Source organism: Antennarius striatus, chromosome 21 (assembly GCF_040054535.1).
Source record: "Antennarius striatus isolate MH-2024 chromosome 21, ASM4005453v1, whole genome shotgun sequence".
Taxonomy (NCBI): Eukaryota; Metazoa; Chordata; class Actinopteri; order Lophiiformes; family Antennariidae; genus Antennarius; species Antennarius striatus.
This window is the reverse complement of record NC_090796.1, coordinates 6301054-6322599: the sequence shown is the minus strand read 5'-3', so window position 1 is coordinate 6322599 and position 21546 is coordinate 6301054. Positions and strand designations below refer to the sequence as shown.

At 40.8% G+C, this 21546-nt stretch overlaps 1 protein-coding gene across 1 annotated transcript in view; it reads left to right on the top strand.

Annotated features, from left to right (window-relative positions):
* snx29 (sorting nexin 29) overlaps positions 1 to 8350 on the top strand; it is a 111855-nt gene extending 103505 nt beyond the window's left edge. Inside the window, exon 21 of the mRNA XM_068306011.1 lies at positions 5045 to 8350. Within this exon, the coding sequence (XP_068162112.1) occupies positions 5045 to 5171 (127 nt within the window). The 3' untranslated portion in view covers positions 5172 to 8350. The remainder of the gene's footprint in view (positions 1 to 5044) is intronic.
* The last annotated feature ends 13196 nt before the right edge of the window (positions 8351 to 21546 follow it).

The window sequence follows — 21546 nt, the reverse complement described above, 5'->3', positions numbered from 1 at the left end:
ATCTGGAAAGCTGACCTAAAATTCACCTCGGAAGCAGTTAGCATTAGAGATGAGATGGTGCAACAGAGAAACGATCTGTTCTTCACCTCCACACATCTACACTGTACCATTAGGAGCATAACATATGGCTCAGAGCTTGTAAACCTGTCTTTTGGAAGAAGGGCTGACAGGAAGTTGATCATAGACGGTGTTTACTTGCATATGCAGGTCTGTCTTGTCCTGCTGTTATCGGTGTCGACGCTGGGTTTCTCGTCACTGGGACGAAATGGAATCGCTGCGACGCCGGATCAACACCAATCAGCATATCCGATTCCATATCCGATGTGTGTGAAGGCGTGCGGTTCTTTTGTCCTGCTAACGCCATTATCATTTTTATTAGGTTGATATGTTATGACTGTCGAATCTGGACTCCATAACTACCTCTTACGTTGACATATTCAAACTTGCGCTGGTCTAATATCTTCAGCGGAGGATGAAAGCCAGATTTGTCTCCTCATTAACCTGATGGGAGGAACATGGAAGGGATGCGAAGAGAAACAAGAAAACCGTTTAGCTTTAAATGGACACCATTATTATATAACAATCACGACTGACTGAACAAGGAAACAGATACAATAAATTCACGAAATATCTTCAATTTCTCCCAAAAGCACGTAAATCGTGAGATGCATTATCTTTGTACTGTTTTTATTTGAGGAGACTGTAACAAAGGATGAACTAATTGGGACATTTCATAATTCACTGAAGAGATGGGGCCTTTATACAACTTATTATATTCCAAAACATGTTTTTACAGCTTTAGAAGCTTCTTGTTGACATCATGTGAGTTGAAGTATGTCCAAACCTATAACTGTTACTATGCACAGACTCAACACTACAGTGCAGCTAATTATCCACTGGTCATTGTAATGTAACGGTGAGACGTGTGGCGGTATAGAGAGACTCAAATGCAAAGTGACAGATTTTCTGGTGTCCCTGGAGAAATTGAAGTCGGTGGGGAAAGACAACGGCAGGAAGCAGATTAGTGAGAAGGATGAATGGAAGGAGACGGCACAGGACAGAAAGAAAGGAAAGCCGTCTGAGGTCAGAGGAGGAAAATAAAAAAAGAGGGGACGATAGATTCGACGAGAGGTCAACCTCCTCCTGGGATGCTTGGAGCTGAATGACCAGATGGATCTTAAAGCTTCTTCATGACGCAGTGTGTCAGTAGATGCAGTGTCATGAGTTCTTATGTTATTCTCAGTGACAATTTTCGTGTTCAAAGCCTCAAAAGAAGTTCCGACTTTACTTTTAACTTGAAGTTGATGCACTGAAGAGCTGCATTATGCCCCGATCCTCTGGTGGGATTTTGTCATAATTAGCTGCTCAGACTGATGTGAGTTGGCAGAAACTTGTCTGGAAGAGTTCCCACTGCTTTGATTTAACTTAGCAGTACTTTGACAAAGGCCCTGACATCAAATGTTCCTATTAGATCTCGCTCGGGTTTTTTTTTTTATAGCAGACTTTGCTATTTCATCAGATTGATCTTTCACAGATTAGATTCTAAGGTAAGACGACATGTTCTAAGAGGATCAAATAACTGCTCTGTGGAGGAATAATATCCTTTATATTGTACACTATCTTTTCACATCCTCTTCAGCAGTATTGGAAGTCTTCATATTAGCTTATAAAGTTAGCATGAAAAATATATGAAAATGTGATGTCAGGATTGAACGTTTAGTCTAACAACCATTTTTAATTGTTGAATTAAAATAAGTCAAGTGAACATTGAGTTAGAATTGTTCTGTCAAGCTGGGATTAATAAAGTATCTAATGACACAAGTTGAACGACTCATGTGAGTAGAGAGTCATCTGACTCACAGGAAGTTACTACCAGCTCGTGACATCACGCTTCAAAGTGGTGATGTATTGTAATTGTCAGTGTTGGTGTGTTACTCCGTTTGTCCGTCCGTCAGTCCGCCAAATATCTTTGCAACCGTTGCGGACAGAAAAAAAGCACACGAAAAGCACGTTACTCGGGCAGCAAAGGGGATAAAAATGAGACGATGACCTTGACCTTGAGAAAACTAGGCTAAGATCAAAATTTAACTTTCATACATTCAGGATCTAGATAAGATAGAAAGACGAGGGAGAAGGCCAATGTGAGTAAGACCGTAGATCAAAGCTACTGTTTTGATCTATGAAGGTAGGACAGAGCACTAGCTTTGATCTTTGACGTATGCAAGTAGATCAGGGTAAATTTTTTAATTCAGGGGTGTCGCAGGATGTTAGTCTCTGTCTGCACTGGTTCTTGTTGGTCTATTGATTTTGATCCTGCCTGAACTGTAAAATGCTCTCACCAGCAATAGGATGAATTTGTCCCATTCTCTTTGCAAAACACATCACATGATCAGTAAGATCAGCTTGACTTTGGTTTACGTCTGAATGACCATGGATGCTCTAGGTGTTAGCATGCTAACATTTAATATTTTAACATGTTGAGCATGGTTAATATTTATCGGTTTGACATGTTTTATGGCCCTCAACACTGACTTCTTCAGACACTCACACTGAAGGTTTTTCCTCACCTGTCCGGAGCTGAACTTTAGTCGCACAACTCCTGAGATTTGACCCTACTTTGTGTGCAGCTTCAGCTCAAAACTTGCGGTTTGCTCAGAGCACAAACTACATACAGTGAAATGCTGCAGAGCTCCGTCTCGCTGTTCAGAGCGGACTGTGGCAGGGATGTAACCTTTAATTGAGACCTATCACCTGTGCTTGTTCACGCAGATGTGGGTTGGGTTTGAAAGGTCTGCTCTGTTTCTCTGTAGGAACACAACAGAGGAAACAATGTTGTTTTCACTCCAAGTAAACAATGATTCTGTCTTTACTAAGTCTATAAGATGATTAAAACATAACGGTTGAGTCCAACTATCTTTAACTATTATACTTTGTTTTCCTCTGAGTGTCGTAGTTTCTAAGGTTCACCAGGTTGCAGAAGTTTGAGCTGTTCAGTCTGAGGTGTGTTTCAGTGGTTTATCACTCAGAATCTCTGCACCCAACCCTTTTCTGTTAAACAAGTTATTTCACACATACTTGTGTTTCTGTACCCATTTATTCTAACTATACTATTTTACAATCAAAATATCAATATCTTGTAAGGCTGACTTGGGGAGTTGTTATCCTGCACAGTTCAATATCAGGCCAAATAGGGGGGCAAGCACATGCTGAGAGTCAGAGAAAAAAATCCATAATCCTAGTTAATGTAGCACATTTAGCTACTTCACCTAGATTTATTTGAATAAATGAGATAGCTTGCAGTTCCAACTCAGCATGCCGCCCCCAATTTAGTATGATTTTTGCTGATTTTTAGCAACTCCCCATCGTATCACTGTTTGGTCAACCTTGGTTAAATTCAAATTGCCTGACTGTCCTTGTGTGAACTTCTATGGTGCCGTAATTTAACGGCAATAAGTTGAACTGAAGTTGCTGCTAAATGTGCCAAAGGAAAGCAATCTTGACTCCTTATGTCAGCGATGTTCATGCTGTTCTTTTATTGGCCAGTCGACCTGTCTCTCAATGGCTTTTGGTCCATGTGACAACAACACTTTGCAGCCATATATTTTTCAGCCAGATTTAGATTCTAAACATGTGCTTATAGTAATGCAATCTTGCTGTCTGCTCCATGTCTCTCCTGCCTGTTTTAACATGACAAACCCTCCTTTTCTCTTACTGTGATGCTTTTTTAGGCCGTGTTGTCTCACATATTAACACAGCGGCAGCCAACCAGTAAGAGAACAAAAACCACATTTATTTACCGTGTTCTTGCAAAGAGCCAGATCATATGGATGGACTCACATGAACATTCTCAATCACTCGCTCACACACACACACACACACACACACACACACACACACACACACACACACACGTCTGCCCAGTCAGATTTACTGTAAATGTCACACATAATAACGACATAGCAATAATTGACTCCCGTAGTCCTAAAACCACAGGTCAGTCATTTTTAACAGTGACCATTGTGTTCCCTCATTCACAAACATAAGCTGTCAGTTTTTGATCTTTGTGAAGCAGCCGGCTGCTTTGTACAGAAACTGATCTTTGTAAGAAGTTGAACTTTTCGTCCAGGACCCGAGGAATTCAAACAAGACATGATAGATTATTATTACACAAGAAATAAAGGAATAGAAAAACAAATATATGTGAAGTCATAACACTCATCCAATGACACACTGAAATACTCACATGCTTGAGCTTCAGAGTGTAACTGTGATTCAGTAACCACGGTTACTAGATGGATGCTAGGCACAAGTATATGGCCCACAGTGACACTCAGTCAGGGTACCTCACAGCCATAACTGTATTAATTCTCTACATGTGTTGTGTAGCTCCATAATACATGTGGCGACATGTCTGGGGTGTACCCCACCATTCATCCACAGTCAGTTTTTGGATGGATGGATGTGTTGTCTAAGTTGGAATCAAACTGCTAATAGCACTCCTCTTGTCAGAAAACACCCCTTGAACCAATCACCCCATCACAGAATCACAACAATCAGAAGCAGTGGGTGATAAGACGTGAATTTGGGGAGAATGAATAAATTAAAAATACTTTAAGTACTTTATTTAAAAGAGTGTTTTCCATGCATTTGTTTCCTGCTTTTCATTTCCTGCTGTCGGTTGCTCTCGTTCACACTCATCACCCTCATCAAGATTTCCTCCAGAGGAGTCAGAAACCTAAACATGACTGTAAAGAGACTGACTGTAATAACCATTTGTGTGATTTGAACTGAGGCCATGATTCATCAGGTTTTTAGCTGTATGAAAAGGTTATAACTTACTACCTACAAAGGTAAACTGTTTTTAATGGTGACGTGTGTATTATTCTATGTATTTAAACTTCTCTGCCGGCTGTTTTGCACAGGGGCAGAAGGGAAATGTTGGATGTTATTCCCCAGATGCAGCATCCTTTTAAATATTACACAGACAGATGTTCATTCAACGCCCAGGGCTCTTATCATCTCCCTGCTGTTTCCTGTCATCCAGAGACACACCACAGGCAAACGACGCTGGAGCAAAGACGCCCCGGTCTAAAACCTCATCCCGCTTTCCCCGACTGGGCCGCAGCCGCACCCAGGAGGCCCGACCGGAACCCCAGAGTGGAGACCTTTAACCCAGGAACCACCGATCGGCCAGTCGTCTCAGACGAGGGTGTTGTTCCTGTGTCCACGCTGGACTGAGACACAGGTGCTCACAGTGTGTGAGACAAGGAGCCTGAGTGGAGGAGTGAGATGGATTCATGGACGTGGCCTCTGGACCAGATGTGTACATGTTTCTGTTCATTACCTGTATCAGTAAAGGAGAAATGAGTCCCCGGAGGCCGGCTATCGATTGACACAATCATACAGCACCTCCTACCTCACCTAGAGAGACTCTGCACATTCTAGCTTGGACAGCTGTCAAGAATCTCAAACACAAGGAGATCATTAGAACTTCTTTTCTTACTCTGCTCGGTTTTTTAGTGCATCAAGGTCGCAGTGCCTGCAGTGTTTTGTAGCTGCTTTCCTGCTCTGGGTTGGGAGGGGAGGATGTATTGAGAGAAGATAACGGGGGTAGATTAAAGAATTCTCTCGGCTAATGAAAATTGTTTTTTCTGCTAATATGTCAGCATTATTGTGCCATTACTTTCTACACCATGGGGATTCACAGTTGCTGGTATGGATCACCGGACAATGAGCATTCCTCCTTCATACTTCTGTTGTAATAATGGTTTGTTTATTACAGATAGAATAACTTATCTTACCGGGGAGGCAGTTATCATCCAATATCAGTCATTTTAATTTCACATAATCTTGTTAAAGGATTAGGGTTAAAAACCACTGATAAAGAGCAAATTCTTTTAGAGACTATGAACATGTTTGGGGTTGGAGCACGTCTTTCATTCTTTGAAGAAAAATGACCCAAACCCCTCCCCTTGACTTCTAAAAAGAAATGTAACACCCCTCTCCTAATGTCTGACAGAGTCCTGAGTCAGTGCAGTGAGATTGTTTTAGTTTTTAGGGATCGAACCCACATGAGTCAGTAAATTTGGATCGACACTAATATTCACATTCTGGTGGAATGGAACAAAATTGAGGCGAATATATCAAAATCAAATCAAAAGGTTTCATTATAAGAAAGGAGTATTATATTAGGTTTGCTGACAAATTCTATGTTTATGCGTTGTTTGCTGTAACCAAATGAAACAAGAACAGTTTCAACAGCTCAATGAAACGGATTGAAATTCAACACAAACAACTTCACTGCTGCAGTCTGAATTATTCAACCTTCAGAATATCAGCGCTAAGAGACATTTGGAAATCCAATGTAAAAACAACCTTCATAGAGTTGGTTTAGAGTGCCAGTGTTTCCTTCTGTTAAGACCTAACTTTGCATAAAGCTTACTGTTTTGAACTGAACCGAACACACCAGAAAACCACCTCAATAAAGTCTGGGGAATTGGAGATTTTATGTTAAAAACAGACTTTTTGGAGTTTATGGAAGAATGAAGAATGAAGCAGATGCTGAGGTGAACGCCCTCCAGTGAGGCATGGTGGTGGATCAGTCATGCTCTGAAGCTGCTTCGCTTCCTGAAACACTGCAAACGTGCAGCGTGCAGAAGGATAGATGGATTCCATCAAGGAAATCCTAAATACAACATTTTACCATCTATGAGAAAGGCGAGGCTAGATGTTCTGAAAAACAATCCCAATCATTCATCAAAGTCCATCAAGTCATTGAAAAAAAATCTCTGGTGGGATTTGAAGAGATTGAAACACAAAGATTCCTTTTTAGATTTTAACTATTCTTGTTCAACTTGATTATTTCAAACAACTGATGAATAAAATATTTACCAACAAACTTAATAGATAATGGGGCTTGAATAAGTTTGCTTCCCAAAGTAAATGATGGTATTCCTGTAACATCAGCTGATGATGCTGACCTCAGCGTCTACACATAAACTAATGTGTCTTTTCAGGATTTAATGCAGCATTATGGTGCAAATGAATGTTTTAACGATGACTAAACACTTGAAGAAAAGCTGCTTGTTTGAGTGCGGATGAAGGACTGCTTAGCATCAAGTGTGTGTAAAACAGAAGCTCATGCATATGTATGCTTTACCCAAGAGTAGTCTGAGACTGTGTTCAAACGAGAAGCGGTCGTGTTGGAAGGCTTTATGGAAACTCAAATCAAAGGGTCGGCCAGCAAAATGGTAAACACTGTTCACTGGTTGCAAGGGGAGGAGTACAAACAAGGCTTGTGGGTTTTAATTAAGATGTTGTTCTTTCTCAAAAGTGACCCTCTCAAGGATCCCAATCGTGGTAAACACAACTTGGGGTTGTCAGGAAATTCTCACAGGAATGCTGTTAGACAGCATTTAGATATTTTTTTTGGTCAGCATCTTTGAAGTGACCAATAACATGGGAAATAAAGAAAAACAATCAAGAAATAATTTCACATGACATTCCTTTTCCTCAATCTGACAGTTTTGTTTGTTTTTGTTTGTTTAAAGTATCTCAGCTATGAACAATGATGATATTTTAAGTGAAATGCATTTGGAAAATGATCCTCCGCTCTCATACTATATGCTTTCCTGCCGAGCAACATGGTAGTCCATTATTGCAGCAACCTTTTTTAAGCATTCGATTTCACATCGACGGTGGGGGTGAGCGTGTCTCTGAAACCCCTGTTTAACTCCACAAATATGCATATTTTATGTGTACAGCTATTATGCAAACTGCAGTTTCTGACCACTAGTATCACGGCGGGGTGAGGTTCATGGTGATTGTATGCACTGTATTTTGATTGGCTCGTGAGCACATGAAAATAGACTTGTTTCATTCAAATGGGGGTTTGGGTGTTGATGCACAAAGAAGGGAAGGATTGTAAACGATGCACAGTTTAAAATATTTAATTTGCCTAAAGCCAAAAGGATCTTTCCTCTGGAACGGAGCTACAAATTCTAAGAATATCTCAGGTGCTGTTGATAATTGAAGCGTCAAGCGTTTCATTGATTGTAGACAGAACTAGATGGAGGAATCCTGCTGGCCATGCATGTTGGCTCCTCTGTCTTTATGTTGAGAATTTTTCATGCCATGATCACAAACATCAAGCAAGTCGTTCCCTGAGAATCCACCTGCTGCTGAATGAATGGATCCTGTCTTTTCACTCTGATAATCAGAGAGATTACTTGCATTAGATATTGTTTGTACTAGCATACACTTCTGTCAATGCCTTAGTCAGCATTCAGGCCTTATATGTAAGTGCCACTGCAAAGAGGGGCTGAACAATAAAGGTCAGTTTGTCCAGTACTAGACGACCAGCGGCTCTGTGTCACTCTGTCGGTATTGCAGCGAGCTTTTTAGCCTCGCTGTACGTAAACATGCAGTCATTGATTCATGCATGCATGCACAAATACAGTAGGTGTATATTGGGTCATTTAAATGCATACAGTATATGTGCTCTCCAGCCTGCATGTGGCTTAGATGGCGAGTACGCATCAGTGCTCACATTATGCTCTGCATATGAATTGTATCCATAAATGGATGAAAACATACTGAGAATTCCATCTCCTGAGCATCTGTGGCCCTTTGTGCATCTGTTCTGCTCATCTGATGCTTATTTCACCTTCAGTGCTTCACTAAGCAGTCTCCAAGCTTTCATTCAAGTCACCCCACCATATTTAGGGGAGATGCGTTGTATTTTGTACCGTGCTGGTAAAGAATGGTGATGATGTACAGAATGCTCAATTTCCATTAACCGGAAAATTGGTTGTAAACCCATTCAGGATGTGGACGGCTTCCTTTTGGCAGTGGTATAAATTACACACACACACACACACACACACACACACACACACGCAAGCATTGTTCCTATTGTTTTAATGGACTGAGTTAGAATGACCTGTCTTGTTTGACATTTATCAGGTAGAAAACATCCAGCTGCTTCAACGTGATGTGAAGATACGTACTGGAGATTTAACAATGTAAAATAATTTAGTGGATTTAATGTTCAGGAGGGGATTAGCCGTTCAGATCAGGCAGCAATTAAAGGGAGTGATTATTCTATCCATCACTTTTTGTGCTTCACAAAGCTAGAAGTGACCTACAAGCTGAATCAAGCACTAACATCACCTTCCTCAAATGAGAGCAGTAACACACTCACGATGGACCGGAGCACACTTGGGTGGAACCACCACCACCACCACTACTACACACACACACACACACACACTTGGCTTGTGACCAGTGTGTGGAACATTGAAATGAGGTTGCATTTGTTGACGTTCATCAGTGGCACAGCTTCATGTCCTTATTTACAACAGTGACTCATAAGTGACTAATTTCATGACCACTCAAAACTCATTTACTACCAGTATAGCACAAATACTGCAGCAGGAGATTTTTGCTCTTATTGCTTCAGGGATTAGCTTTTCCCTGAGCTGTGTCTTTTAGGCAGTGACTGACACTGTAAAATGTAGAATAAATGTTTTTCTCATGCTATTCAGGTGCTATATTCACCAGATTACAAAAATGAAGTACCTAAAGTGAAGCTCAAAGTGGAAAAATCTTGACTTACTTAACTCTTGCTTGAATTCATGCTGAAAGATATTTATCTTTTTACAAGTAAAAATGCTCTTTAATTGAAGAGCGCTCCAGGGTCCTCTTAAAGTGGATGCTTAATGAATGCGGTGCAGAAAACAGAGGTGAGCGGCCTTGTGAGACGTGTTGGGAGTGACAAAATCAATTTAAGCAGTTCAGGTAAAGCAGTTGGGTTTAATAGGATAATTAGAATGAACATTTCATCACTGTCTTTTTTTTAGCTAATCGGGGTGTCATCAACAAGAATTTAAAAATAAAGCCTAGATGAAATGAAAGCACTCTTCACTTGGAGGGATTTGGTCCAAACAAAAGCCATCCTTGAGATAATGTCAAGCGGTTATAGGATGAATGTACAGTATATTTGCTGTGTTCAGCCCCCGTCCCCACGTACTTGTTCCGTGTCCCATTCGCCTGCCTCTCCTTGAAGACATGGACGTCGTCCTCCCCTCATTTCACAGGACTGCATGTATTTACCAAGCTCCTGCCTTTGTGCGAACAACATCAAGGAGATTGGAACCTTAGTTTAAACAAGGTCACCGTATAAGTAGTCCTATCTGTACAAGACACAATGCCTTCCTGTTCACGTTTATTATGATGATGATATCTCAGAGGGGCTGCAGACAGGCTCGTCAAGAAGGAGCTTTCTAATGGATTAGCAATAGGAATTAGCATGTGCTTTGTATTTATGTCCACCAAAAGGACAACAGTATTATTATTATTGTTCTATAGCTGTATTGACATCATTCATTGTAGATATTTTTCTACTCATGGTGTGGGTGAGATGTTCTGAATTGAATCTTCAAATAACAAAAAGCTGAGAAAAAAATATTGAGTGAAATTTTACAGACAACCACATATTTGACTGTTTCCCTCCGTATATATTTCTATAAGTTTCTATTTAATAATGGGTAAACTAGACATTGTGGTGCTGAATGAGTTTTTAATCTCCATATTTCCCCCCCTTTTATCATATTTGTTTTCTTATTTTGAATTTTATCTTACAGTGATTTCTGAAATGTATCCCCCGAGTCCAACTTTGCTACAGATTGCCATGCGATAAGTGAGGCACATGAAGCTGGTGCCACGGTGAACTGGCGTCGTGCTCAGAGTTTCCCCTGCCTCACGCCCTCAGCTGGGATAGGCTCCAGCTCCCTGCGACCCGCTACAGCGGACAAAACGGAAGATGATGAATGAATGAATGAATGAAGCTAGTGGATTACAAAGAATATTTAAAATCAAACTGTTTAAACTTTCCCACAGCTAATTGCTGCCTGAATAAAGTGGGGGAAAAAAGATGCAAATTGACAAAAATTTGCCATTTACAGTGTGACTGTCAGACATTCATTTGGTGGGGGGTGCTGCCAGCTCTAACATATGATGATATTTCTAAGGATATTTCTAATCATTATCAACCGTAAATAGAAATAAACTTATTGAAACATTTATGAATATAATGATAAAAAGTATAGGTGACAGTTTTGCATGATGCCACCACCGATGCAAAACACCTTCCTGCAGGCACTCAGTCACAACAATGATATAAATTGCAGATTTATCTCTACACACACACACACACACACACACACACACACACACACACACACACACACACACACACACACACACACACATATAGTAAGAATCAAAAGTGATGAGATTGTACTTTATTGTATTCCACTTTAAGGGTAAACTTACTAATCATTTTCTCATTATAATGCATTCATGTTTCTCTTCACAGCTGCTGTGAGGTGTGTTCTGACCGTCTCTATGCAGTAGAGGTCTTTACCTCCACTCAATGAGCCTGTTGTCATCTTGCAGCTTGCGTTTCTGCTCTGCTTTTTGTTGTTGTTTTTTTTATTCTAAAATGTTCCTTCTGTAGGTTTTCAATGATTTTTCAGAAAGCAGGCGGGTGAACACTTTTCTTTTATCGTCCTTCAGGCTCCTTCAGCTGGCAGAAGTTGAATTGAAGGTTTACAGTTTTCCCTGCAGACGCTCCAACTCCTTACTTTCAGCACTCATCACCTGCTCCATCCTTCCTTCTATCCTGCTTTCGCTTCCTTTGCCTCTCTCGCCTCATCCTCACAGTCTTCCTCCCCTCTCTCTACAACATGCCCCATAATCTTCCCCTCTCCATTCATCCCTTCCATCATTGTTCTTCTGTTTCTTTGTTCTTTCACTTCCCCTCTTCTCTTACCTCTGTCCTCTCCTCCTCCTCCTCCACAGGTCGGCCCTTTCATCTCACTCTCCTTCAGCCTCTCCCTCCCTGGTTCTCCTTTGCTATCATCTTCTCCATCCTCCTTCATGTGCCAATTACCTCCCTCTCTTTACTTCCCTCACGCCCTCCTCCAATCAGCGCCTCATCATGTCTCTCTTTCTTTCTACCATTCTCTTGTTTTAGCTCATTGTATTTACTCGGCCCGTCACAGACTGCCTCTGCTTATTGCTGACTCTCCAGTGAGGCAGGAGAGACGGAGAGAACCAGATCTTTGGAGGATTCTCCTCCCGACTCTCACTCTGCTGTCTGTCAGTGAATCTCAAAATGTTTGTTAGAGAATCCATAGTGCTCAGATTCTCAGATTTTTCAATTTATTCCACGTCAAATGACCTGCAATTAGAAGGGGGGATGGGGGATCTTGAAAATGGATCACCTAAGGCTTCGAAGAGAAGATACATTTATTTTGTATTTAATCTGAGTGAAATCCCAAATTACGCTGTAATGGATTATGTTAATTAATATGCTATCAGTTCTGGGAACAAGGGAAATGAACTATGTGCTTTATCCCTAAGCTGTTTATAAACTTCTCCAACATGGAGGCAGTGTGCTGCTGACTTGACATGGAGTTAATTAGATAACGGATACGATGATTCCAGGCATGTTGGCAGCAGATAAGAGCAGCGAGGCGAACAGGTAGCCTGATAGGATGGACTTTTCATCCATCATGGACACGTCGGCCTCGTCCTCAGCTGTGGAAAACCAGCATTTCCTCGGTTATCACAGAGCTCACCTTTGTTCTCAGTATTTGACTTTACTTTGCCGAGGGCTGCCTTTCTTTCACAATGCATCCTAATGTGGACTCTATCTGCCCTGAAAGTTATCACAATAACACTCTACTGATCTCACGCTGCTTTAACTGTAGCGGAGGCTGGAAATGCTGTGCAGATCTACCAGCAGCTGACCTTTGATGGAAACCAACTTTTGCCACCAGTTAGTACTAATGCTAACACTGAATGTGAACTTTATGTGTGTGAAAAATTACACCTCTGGCCAGAAAAAGTCTAATAAAAAATTACAATCTATGTTTACAAACCAAGACATGTATAATTTCAGTCAAATTATTGGAAATTTTTGCAAAATATACAACAGTGGTATTTCATATTAAGGTTTTTAAAATTTGTTTTTATTCTAAAGACATAATTAAATCTTCAAACGGAAAACAAATCCCTCAAAATAAACTGGTAAATTTGTAAATGGTCACAATTTGTGGGTTACGTTTAGGATATCTGTGCTGATTCTGATTCTCTAAATGACCAATCAAAAAGTGTTGCACACAAAGTTTTTAGATGGTGCCTGTTTTCTACCTGTACGTGTGCTGCTGTGTGTAGAGGGATTAAATCCCTGCACTGGACTGGAACAAAATCATTCTTGGATTCCTTTCAGGAAAACTCGACTGTGTGTTGGATGTGAGGGATGAAGATGACCTTGAGCCAAAACGTCATTCAGGATGTTCTCCACCTTCCTCTAATCCTTCCCAGCTGGTCCCAGCTTCCGTTGTGTGAATGGCAGGGGAACATTCGGCAGGTAGAGATCCCATCCTGGTCCTCGGTGTCGGGATGGAGTCTCTGGACAGCTTCAGAGATGAAGATCCAAGAATCCAGCGATGTGAGGGCAGAAGGATTCCATTCACTTTATTTTTGCATAAATTTGCATAAAATATGCATTTTTATTTACCGTCACTGACGTGACAAACCATGAGGCAGAAGCACATTCAAGTTCAGGGTTTGTCCAACGCCCTTCGGCAGAAACAGGGTAACGTTATCTCATCTAGAGGTGCTGAACCTGCTTACAAGTTGGAATCATGATCTCAATCTGGAGTCCCTGGAATAAAGGGGGTGTACAGTATGTGGATAAAAGTTAAGCTTTCTTTTTATTTCAGTGTGTGGAGTTGAATCCAGTTGCATGAAATAAAATCTTAATTTGTTGTCAAAAATTGGTTTATCAAAACAATACCAAAGTCCTCACACAGTCCACCCACCTTCAAACTAAATACAGGAGAAAAGTCCACAATAAAGCAAAGCAAACTAACATCACAGGCTAGTTATTAGAATAATGAACAAAGCCAGGCAAACAAAAATATGCAATAATGAAAGCTCCTAGGTGCTACCACCAGGTCAGATGTGCCAACATTCCTTTGCTGTTCCTATAATGAGACACCCACCTTATCCCATGTATGAACTGTCCTGAACCTGGGCTGCATGTCATGACAGAAAGGAATCAAACCCAGAACCTTCTGGCTGTGAGGCAGCAGCACTGCCCACTGCACCACCGTGCTGCCCCACCAATCACACACAGATCACAAATGCATGAATGTAACCTGTGACTTCATTCACTCATATCAGTCATTCCAGAAATTACACAGTTTTTTTTCCCACTTCTTTTTAATTGAAATATTCAAACAGACCAAGACTGAGATCCGTCCAGACAACATGATTTGAAAAGCCCCAAGAGGCCATGGGGGGAGAATGGGCTTGTAATTGGACACTTAATCACAGGAAGTGGTGTTTTATGGCCAGAACTAATGACCCTTAATAGAAGAGAAGGATGGGTGGGGCAGCAGGGAAGGAGAGACAAATACTATCTCTGACTCTCAAGCAGTAGCACCGGCCATTCTAGCAAATATACTGTTAATGTCATCCTTTGGTGCTTTGGTGCTTTGTGTTTCAGTCAGACTCCCTGTTCTTACTTGGCTCCAAGTTTTGGTTAAAACATGACATATTTATTACCAATGAAGAAGAATCCGCGGTCAGAAACAGTAACCCTTGCCCTTACCTCTTAGACTATATAACTTTTTGTAGATCAACCAAAACACAGAGACTGAAAGCAAAACGAAAGAAGAAAGTTACAAGAACGGTTGACGATGACAACTGTGGAGAAGAGTGGAAAGGAGATACAGACAAAAGAGACGAGACTTGAAGTAATGGGGACGGAAATGAGGAAAAGTTTCCCAGTGATGGAGGCAAAGAGGAGGAGGTTTAGCTCAGAGACACACAACGGACACTCGTCTCCCCTTCCTCTTTAGGGGTGTAAATGGAGCATGCAAAGGAGACAAGGTTTAAAGCTGCAGCCAAACACGATGCAGCGTGTCCGTGTGCGTCAAACGAAGGGCAGCCTCATTTGTTCTTCACAGAGACAAGAGGGTCCTTCATGTGATGGAGGAGAGAGAGAAAGAGATTGGTGAAGGATATAAAAATAGACGATGGGAGCCTGGAAGCTTGTTTTCATGTTGTGTGCAGTCACAATGGGTCTAAAATGACTTGAGAGGAATACATCATCCAATCAAACAGGTGCTGAACACCAATGTTAAGAATATCTGAATATGAAGACATGCCTTCTTTAGTGAGAAACAGAAAGTTCTGATGATGTTTGATTGATAAAAAGATAGGAGTCTTCTTCCCTGACTTTTCCCAGAAGGAAACAGCAGCTTTTACATATCTGGGACCCAAAGTAAATCTGATTGATTCAAGGTCATACATGTATTTAGGTAGATACATTAAATTTGTACATTAACAAATATTTTTGAGCTAAATTGAGTAGATATTGAATTAAATAGACTTTATTCCACCACCACCACTACATCACACCTATTTACACTGAATATATGATGTATAATATATATTTTATCCAAAAACTTGTTACTAACACAAAGCTAGACAGCTTCTGTAATGCAAGGAAAGTGACAGATTCTCCTCTGGGAGCCACACTGATGGCACTTGTTTGAGTCATAGGTGGAATCCTGGTGATTCAGTGCAATGAAAGACGCCACACTAAGCTGTTAAATATCACACTGTTAGCACTGTAAATTCCCTCTTCTGCTTCACAAGACTTCCCTCCCATGCTGTGAGTGTTGGTGCTTTGTTAGAAGAAGGTGCATCTGTGTACTGTATGTGTGTTCTTCTCTTGCCGTTCAGTCGGCGGTGCACGCAGAGCCACAATGTTTGCTCACATGCACAAATGCGTGTGTGCATGTGACGCTGATTACTTTCATTTCTCAGCAAAAGTGGTACCTTCTATTTCAGAGAAGTGCAACATCACACCGTCTCAGGTCGGCCAGGCTTCGTGTTTTCACAGGTTACTTCACATTCCCTTTTTAGTGTTTAAATGCGATCTTGGCAAAACTGGTGATTCTCTTCAAATTCCATTTTACCTTTTTTTTTTCCTCTTAATGTTCTGTCACCTCTCTGCTTTCACGCAGAGAGGTGACAGAACATCTGACACCCTCTAGCACTTCAGAATCATGTCATCTTGTACCTTTGCACACACATTTTCTTTTGAAACTCTATATGCAACTTAAATTTAAAGAATAAAAACTTTTTTTTATCCCAAACTACCAGTTATGATACAAGATAATATCATAATGTATTTTGGAGGCGCTGAAGTCTCCAAAATACATTTTTGAAGTTTCTTGCTGAAAACACCCATCTGATCATGTTTTATAGGATGTCTGTACACCCCTCTGTTCATCCCTGTGGTCGTAGGTCATCTGTGTGCATCTATCACCTTAAATGCAAAGGATTTTAGGATAACCACGCCCCTTTCCAGAAGTGGGTGTGGTTTAGACTTGCCAGCACACCTGTGTCATCCTCCTCCCTGGAAGAAGTGCAAAGCCTTCTGTGATCCCATATTTGGTTCCATACATGGAGCATCACAGGATTACTTTTTCTGATTGGTAGAACAAGAAAAACAGAATTTTTTTTTTTCATGTCTGGGGCGTTTCTGGAGAACTGGGACGTGCTTTTCTGTGGGAGAACCATTAAAAAAGTGTCATTTGCATAATATGGAGAATATAAGCAGCTAAAAATGGGAGTGTAAAGCTGAGGCGATTGGAGGTCACTTAAAGGTTTTCCTCAAAAATATATTATAAAACCAGGAGGTTTTTAATCTCAGTACTTAGATGTTATTCAGTCATTTCTTTTAATTGAAATTAAGTCGTACCCTAGTTAGGATATTATTAAGTGCAGCAGCTCGGATGCACTGCTGTATCTGGTTCATCTAACCCCATTTCCCCCAGCATCTTAGATTGCATAAGACTCAGTGAATTATAGTGCTACTGTATGTGAAACCTCAGGAATTTGTTGTTGTTGTTGTTGTTGTTGTTGTGTAGCAATCCAGCTGCTGCCTGTATGTTTGTTTGCATGCTGGTGGAAAGCAATTGAGTTATACATTGAAGAAACTTGTGTTGCCACGGTTCATCATTTTTGTGTATATGAGAAAAAAGAGGTCAATTAAAAAAGACAGTGAGAAAAAAGACAAAGCTGTGGTACAGACGGATGGAAACAGAGATAAGAGTGGATTTTTATTTTTTTTTCCAAAGAGCCTGGCAGACGCTTCTCCTCTGCTCATTTGTGCTTTATGTTGTGGGAGTAGTTACATGCAGCCCAGGGCAGGTGTTTCCTCGTCGGCTGATGTGGAAGACAGCCACCGCTCCACCTACAGCTGGAACAGGACATCACTGCTCACAGGTGGCGCTGGGATTAGGAAGCAGATAAAAGAACCGCTAGATCCTGAAGCATTCATATTCATATTGCAGACAGACTTGTCAACCAGGATAAAGTAGAAAACTAGTGACCTCATAAGCCAGAGATGTACAGTAGGACTCAGCTCATGATTTTTGGCTCAGTTCCTGAGAGAGCGTCGCTGAGCCGGAGGCGACTCAATGAGTTTCTCCTGTTTTAATGGAAGGAAACTCAAGGAAAGCTGAAAAGCCTCCAATAAAATTACAAGTTGAAAAATATATATATATATATATATATAAAAGATGGATGTCACACGATTAAACTAGATTTATTATTTTACTTTATTGCAGAAGAGCCGTTCTGCTCCACAGCACAGTGGAACTTGTGACAGCAAAGAAATGAGACACAAAGACACGATTGTTAAAAAGCTGAGGTTTGTTGGGATGCTATCTGTAGTACTGTTGCTATCTGGTTTATTTAAATGTAGCAGGAGATCTCAAAATAAACTGTTGCACAAAGCTGAAGTGGAGTTCTTGATTACCACTCTTTGTTTAAATAAATTTTGGAAAGTGAGTTTTTTACATTTATATAGCAGCTCCTGCTCTGTCCTGACGTGTCATTGACTTTCATTTAGAAAAAGACGTCTAAACCACTTTTTAAAGTAAATCAAGTAAAGATGGATTTTAATTACAGTTCTTTCCTGACTTGTGTTTAAATATATTAACGCCGGTATTCCATCCGTCAGCCTGTGTGGGCGTGTTTGTGTTTGAGCTTCCCAGTTGTGTCCCAGCAGACTGTTGGGTGTGTTGACAATATATTTAGAGAGCTTTTAACTCGATATACATCTCAACCCTCTGTGGTTGCTGGGCATTTCTCATCCTTTGCATATCACCATGGGCACACTGGTGTTTATTAAATTTCAGCCTTTCTTTGAAGATAATAAAACAAAATGAGAAAAATTCTATATTTACACTATCAGCCCCAAATGCACAGCCTCCCATGGTGCTCTACTGTACAGAAATGCCCTGTTTGTGGTTGAAGCCTGCATGAAGCCTCTGCTTTGGGACGTCCTGCAGCTCTACGGACATTCATGTGCATCTTACTGTAAAACCCCTGGGGCCTGTGTAGATAGCAAACACAAGGACACCTACAGGGTTCCACATGGGACATAAAAAGAAGATGATGACAACCACTGGCTGCATTGACATGATTTCTATTGATTCCATCATCATTGTGCTGCTGGGGGCACAATGTGAGGCAGCATGAATGGCCAGAGTTCGAGTTGGAAACGCTGTGGTCATTCAGCTTAAAGGTCAGCTGAGACGTCCCTTTGGGAAAATCAGTTTCCATACATGTGCAGCTCCGTGTGTGATACAGTACAGATGCAGCCCCGTTTCCCCCACGCTCAATAGAACGACATTAACCTCTGACAGATGGGACAAAGGAATCTTCGTCTAAGTGAATCGTGTGTGTGTGTGCGTGTGTGTGTGTGTGTGTGTGTGTGTGTGTTGCAGGAGCAAAGCAGCTTTTAAAGCTAATTAATTTGCTTCATATAAATGAGCAGGAGAGGGCACTGTTCAAACAACAACACACGCTCACATGCTGTGTACATACACACACCGATACGTTACACACACTTTGCTGCATGCATTCAAACGGGCAGCTTCACTGAAGCACAAAAACTCATTTCTGTCAGCTGGCCTGCAGTTATTATAGTGAATCCGCAGCGCTTCTGCAGCTGGGGACGTGGGGAAGCTGTGTTTGTCTAGAGAGGATGGAGACAGGCTGGATATGTAAAGTCAGCAGTGATTGCTTTAGACCAGCTGAGACTCTGAGATGGGTTCTTTCATGCTCTCCCTCTGAGGTTTAGTGGAAGGGCAGCAGAGCTGTGGTGAACAGTGGGTGGCTGTATGTTGGCTGGGGAGATGGTAGCCATGACCCCCAAACCTGAATATTAGTAGGAAATGGTTAATATCCCTAACAGATCATCCCATGTTGCACAGCGGATCATTAGAAGGAGGACTTATATAGATATACGTGTGTGTGCCTTTTTTTTTTTTTTTTTTAATGTTTTTTACCAATCAGAAAAAAAGTTTTAAAATAATCTCAACAATAGTAACAATGAAAGCAGAATAAATGCTCGTGTCCATTAGGTTGGTAAGACGTGGCTTCTTGTTCCCCTTTAAAAACGTTTGTCTTTCATTTGTGTTTCTGATTTCCTGACACAACTTTATGGAAAAAAAATCAGTTCCAAAAAAAAAAAAGATTTTTCAGAAGATTACCCTACTTGTTTTCCGCTTGTTTTCAAGATTATTTGATTTACTGCAGGTTTTATTGAAATTACTGGACAAATTGAAAGCAGGTTAAAGGACAGCTCCTGGCTCAATCCCCCCCTTCAGGCTGCAGAACCACAACCCCGGTTCTCCCTACGCTCGTCACCCATTGGTGCTCAATGGGTGAGTGGGGTTTGCTACATCGGTCTCAGCATTTTTATATTGGATTTATTGTGGTATTTCCTCCTTTTAATTCATCTTTACATAGGTGAAGCATGCACACCTATCATTATGATAATGGATTTTCTACATGTGGATGACTTACAGATCTTAAATAATTCAGAACTGAGGATGAAGTGGCTGCAGAGAGGAGAAAGCTGCTTCATGGTCTTTCCTAGAAACCGCTGTCTAGTTAGTGGTAGAAGCATAGAGCGATCACTAAAGATGCATGTTACCAGATTTGAAAGAAAACCTTGACCCTGAAACTGGTTAAAATACAGAAACAATCAGGGACGACAAATGAAGGAGAGCTCTGATTATAACATAACATTTTTTTAAGAATGATATTTCTAGAGAGAAGAAGCTTTTCAATCCCTTCACCATTTGTGCAGGCCGGTCTCTGAAGTATAGTCAACAGCAGCATGCGGCGATTAATTAGAGATTTGTCTGGATGAGGGGAGGTTTGGGAGGCAGAAGGATAAAGCAGGCAAATCTGTTGGCCTAATTAGGGGAATTTAATTTCTCACAGGCTTACATTGACTCAGACCTTGATGAGACATTTTTGGGGGGAAAATTGGGAGAGCAGAGGGAGGAAGGACAGAAAGCAATTTGTCCAAGATGTTACGTGACGTAACGGATGGATGAGGAGACAAACTGCCAGAGGAGAAACGTGAGGCGTTGCAGAATTATGTAGTTCATCAAAAATAAGAGCTCGTAGCGTCGCCCCGAGCCTCAGAGATGGTGTTTCTGTCCATGTCTGGAGGATGTCGAGGCAAGACGGATGGATATTTGGTGGGGGTGTTTTTTAACCTTCGGTTTGTAGCAATAAAACCACATTTTGTTGTAATCATTTCAGTACATTGAAAATTTATTGGTAAAGACTTTTTAACATTGAGTTTCTAATGAATGCAATAGTCATGCTATCATGCAGGCACTGCCTTAAAAACACAGAAAGTCTTGGCAGAATTTCAAAATCATATTTAAAAGCTTAAATAATTTTTTTATTTTATTTTGTGATACTTAAATTGAACTTAAAGTTGTACTGTAGTTTGTTTGTTTTTTCATTTAAGCTTTTTATTTTTTGTGTTACTACATGCAAATATGGAGAGAATATAAAGATTAAATTAATAAAGTAGAAATAATGTATTTTATTTTGGAATAAAATCTTGATTAATGTAAAAACTTCATTCTAATTTTGATAAAGGAGATAACAGATTTTGTACTTTTCCAATTTTTACAGTTCAGGTTTCCTTCTGGAGGAAAAAGAGCCCATATTCATCAAATGCTAAAAAATAATTTTAATGAGTTTTAAATGACTAAACATAATCTCTTTTTTAAACGTGTGCGTTCAGTGGGAACTGACGCCTTTCTCCTGAGCCCTTTACTCCTACTTCCAGTTCGCCAAGCGTAACAAGTAACAACAAACCTAAATCAGGAGCAAACAAGACCCCAGAATAGTAGGAACCAGTCACTGAAGTCTGACGTTATTACATCAGGAACAGATACCAATTACAACAGAAACAAATGGTCTGTTTATCGAAGAAGCTGCTCGGGTTGGAGACAGAAAGGCAGCATCACACGGAGTCAACATTTGTTGTGCGACGGAATCTCATCTGTATTTTGAAAGTTTAAGGGGAACAAGGCGGCCGTCTGGCGAGGTTCATCAGAACCAACAGGTCCGGAA